At 50.0% G+C, this 4,379-nt stretch overlaps 1 protein-coding gene across 1 annotated transcript; it reads left to right on the forward strand.

Moving 5' to 3' along the window:
- Nucleotides 1-2,506: 2,506 nt before the first annotated feature.
- On the forward strand, nt 2,507-3,790 carry LOC101024639 (P2Y purinoceptor 3-like). The gene is given in 4 exon segments (XM_009201455.4): nt 2,507-3,181; nt 3,184-3,488; nt 3,490-3,556; nt 3,558-3,790. Coding segments are annotated over 4 exon segments (1,116 nt in total). The 3' UTR covers nt 3,627-3,790.
- The last annotated feature ends 589 nt before the right edge of the window (nt 3,791-4,379 follow it).

Genomic DNA, 4,379 nt, shown 5'->3' on the forward strand with positions numbered 1-4,379 from the left:
GCCTTTTTACTCGCCCAGTCATAAAAGCTTTGCTCTCCAGATTTTAAAGCGAGGGAGCAGGGTGGTGAGCCCCTCAGCAGGCTGAGGCATGGAGAGCCACCGTCCCCCGCCACCAACTTCAGAACGCCCGTCCTTAGCCTCGTGCTCACCTCAGACACTCACCACCCACACAGTCCTCAACACTGTAGAGCTCAAACACCCTCAACTCATCTGGCTCATGCCTCACATGCAATGAGGCCCATCACTCCTGCCTCAGCAGCGTCTCCTTCTCTGCATCCACCCTGCATTGGCCTTGCTTAGGATACTGGTCATCTCTCACCTGCGTGCACTTCAACAGCCCTGCACTGGTGACCAGTAACTCCCTCTGTTTCAGGCCCAGGTCCATGTTGCCATCTATATCTCCTATACAGATACAGGAGAGGGGATTTGCTATAGGAGCTGGCTTGAGCAGTTATGGGGCCAAGAAGTCGGACAATATGCCATCTGCCAGCGGGGGAAGCAGGGATGCCAGCTGTGTGGCACATTCTGAGTCAAAAGGCCTCAGAATCGGGGAAGCCAATGGTGTAACTGTCTGAAGCTGAAGGCCTGAGAACCCAGAGGGCAGACGGTGCAAGTCCCAGAGTCCAAATGCCAGAGAACCTGGAGTTCTGATGTCCAAGGGCAGGAAAAGAGTGTCCCAGCTCCAGTACAAACAGTGAATACGCTTTTCCTCTGCCATTTTTTCTTCTGTCCAGGCCCTCAACCTGATTGGATGGGGCCCGCTCACACTGGGTGAGGGTAGATCTTCCTTAGTCCACTGACTCACACGCTAATCTCTGTCAGAAACACCTTCAAAGGCATACCCTTAACCCAGTCAAGTTGGTACCTGAAACTGACCATCACAGTAGCCGTATCCCATCACTGTCCTGCTAAGACAACCTCCTTCCAGCAGCTGACTCTCCTGCCCTCCCTGGACACACTGTACCCTTTCAGCTTCCATTCCCTTGGTTGTGCAGTTCCCCCTACCCAATGCCTCTCACCCATCTCTGCTAACAAGCTCATGTTTCTTCTCCCAAGCAGTTCAAATGCTGCCTATTCTAAGAAGACTGCCCTCAATTCCCTCAGGGGAGAATTCACTGTATCCTGCTGATTTTCACACACTTTGTTGACCATTTTTCACATCATATTACAATCAGCTGTATCCATTTATGTCTTTCCCCACTAGACTGTGAGTTCCTGGAAAGCAAGAGCTGTATCTTACTCATGTTCGTATCCCCAGTGCCTGACTCAACAAATGCTCAATAAACGTTTGTTGATTGACGGAGTGAATGAAGTGTCTGTTTCTTTGGTTCTCTCTATATGGAAGTTTGCAGGCAACACTCAACTTATACCCAAATTACCTAACTTATGCTTTTCTCTCTTCCCTTGTTTTAACCTGTCTTTCTAAATATTAAGCCTCTAATATGAAGCCCCAGAGTTAAACATCTTTCAGTTCCTGTGGGCTCCATGCTGATTGGCTGGCCCACACACTGGCTCCCCTTCACGCTCGACACATGGCTTCCTTAGCTACTTAGGCCCACCTATTGCATCTACTTTGTCAGCAAGGAAGGAGTAAGGAAGAAGCTGCACCTGGCTTCATGGCTCAGATTTGTTTTCTTGGATGCTCGGATGCTAAGGTGGTTAATAAGCAAATCAGCCCCAGTATTCAAATACTCAGTTAAGAAATCCTGAAAGAGATACAAATCAAAATCCTCCAGCAGAGCCTGTAGGCAAAACCTGCACTTTCCCTAATCCTCTCTAATCCCCAAGGGTCACTTTCTACTCTACTATGGTCTGTGTGGTTAGGATCAAATTGTAGGCAGTTTCAGCCCCTGGGAATATATCTGCTTCTCTGGCTAGAATACCTCTCCTTGGAGATTTCCTGACTCTATGCAAAGGATTCTAGCAGGAGGAGGAGCCACAGAGCTGGAGGTTCTGAGTACCCTGTTTAAATGACAGTGTCATCCCACCACCATTTCCATCACAACCCAGCCTACAGTAGACAGCGTACAAGTCAATGTAAGGCCAGCCCTTTGGACCTGGTAAGTCTGGAAGCCCAGCTTTGGAAGATTGTTTGGCCCTCGTTTAATACTCTATTTTCCGTGGCTCAAGCCTGTAATCCCAGCACTTTGGGAGGCCGAGACGGGCAGATCATGAGGTCAGGAAATCAAGACCATCCTGGCTAACACGGTGAAACCCCGTCTCTACTAAAAAATACGAAAAACTAGCCGGGCGAGGTGGCGGGCGCCTGTAGTCCTAGCTACTCAGGAGGCTGAGGCAGGAGAATGGCGTAAACCCGGGAGGCAGAGCTTGCAGCGAGCTGAGATCTGACCACTGCACTCCAGCCTGGGTGACAGAGCGAGACGCCGTCTCAAAAAAAGAAAAAAAAAAAAATTCCTCTATTTTCCTGGGATTGGTCTCTTTCAAACAAGGTCTCTGACTAGACTTTGGGAGACAAAGTTGAATGCCAGGCTGAGGTCATGATGCTATGCTGTCCATTTTGTTTCCTTCCAGGGGAAGCAGAGGCGGGAGCTGTTGTGGAGCTCTGCCCCTGAAGGAAGCCTCCCAGGACATGGAGAAGCTGGACACTAACACGTCACAGGACCAAGGTCTCTGCCAGTTGTCAGAGAAGTACAAGCAAGTCTACCTCTCCCTGACCTACAGTATCATCTTTATCCTAGGGCTGCCACTAAATGGCACTGTCTTGTGGCTCTCCTGGTGTCAAACCAAGCGCTGGAGCTGTGCCACCATCTATCTGGTGAACCTGATGGTGGCCGACCTGCTTTATGTGCTGACATTGCCCTTCCTCATCATCACCTACTCACTAGATGACAAGTGGCCCTTCGGGGAGCTGCTCTGCAAGCTGGTGCGCTTCCTGTTCTATGCCAACCTTTACGGCAGCATCCTGCTGCTGACCTGCATCTCTGTACACCGCTTCCTAGGTGTGTGCCACCCGCTGCGTTCGCTGCCCTACCGGACCCGCAGGCATGCCTGGCTGGGCACCGGCACCACCTGGGCCCTGGTGGTCCTCCAGCTGCTGCCCACACTGGCCTTCTCCCACACGGACTACATCAATGGCCAGATGATCTGCTATGACACGACCAACCCAGAGAATTTTGACCAGTATTTTGCCTATGGTGTAGTTCTGACGTTGTCTGGCTTTGTCTTTCCCACCTTGGTCATTTTGGTGTGCTATTCACTGATGGTCAGGAGCCTGACCAAGCCAGAGGAAAACCACATGAGGACAGGCAACACAGCCCGAGCCAAGTCCATCCGGACCATCCTACTGGTGTGTGGCCTCTTCACCCTCTGTTTTGTGCCCTTCCATGTCACTCGCTCCTTCTACCTCACCATCCGCTTTCTGCTTTCTCAGGACTGCCAGCTCTTGAGGGCAGCCAGTGTGGCCCACAAGATATGGAGGCCTCTGGTGAGTGTGAGCAGCTGCCTCAACCCAGTCCTGTACTTTCTTTTGGGGGGCAACAATAGAGTCAGGCTCCTCCAGAAACTGAGGCAGAACAAGGTGGGCAAGCATCCAGCTGCGGGGAAGGAAGAAATTCCCAGGGGTGAACAGATCTGGATACTGCCAAGGTGAAGCTTGGGGAAAATGAGCCCTAACACCACTAGCAACAACTTGTTTGAACACAGATGAGTGCTGGTGGGAGAGGGGGTCAAGACCTCCTAAAAGTGCAAAGGACACTTTTATATTGATGTTAAGTGAGTTTAAAATAAGAGTATGGAGAGAGCCACCAAAACAAAGGAAAGAAAACTTTCTTATTTTAAAGAGAGCTCTCATTGGTCTCTTGTCATTCAGGTCTCAGCTCAAATGTCACCTACTCAGAGGCCACTCCTGCCCACCATAGCTAATGTTGACCTCTCTCCTCATAACCCAATCACTCTATTTCCTTATATATTGTCTTTGCAACATTTATTACTACCTGGACTTATTGATTCATTTACTTATTTATGATCTCTTTCCACTGAAATATAGGCTCCAATAGGACAAAGATCTCCTCTGATGGCTGATCCCCCAGCCTCCATAGCAGGGCCTGGCACATAGTAAGGGCACAATAGATAGGGGCTGAATGAATGAGTGAGCAAATGGACCTGCAAATGAAACCTTACTATGAAAGAGCACCTTTGCATGGCGGAACTCATTTAATCCTCACAGTAGCCCCTTGTGGTGGAGGCCATTGTTTCCTCCATTTACAGAGAAGGAAATTGACACCCACAGTGTGAAGTAACTTTCCAAGCTTACCCAGTGGGAGAATGCCCAGATGACAGGGTTGAATGGAGCTTTCAAAGTCAGGCAGTGGCCTCCGAGGCACACGCTCCTAAAACTGAAAGGTATGCCCCCATCCAAA

Source organism: Papio anubis, chromosome 2, assembly GCF_008728515.1.
Source record: "Papio anubis isolate 15944 chromosome 2, Panubis1.0, whole genome shotgun sequence".
NCBI classification, from domain to species: domain Eukaryota; kingdom Metazoa; phylum Chordata; class Mammalia; order Primates; family Cercopithecidae; genus Papio; species Papio anubis.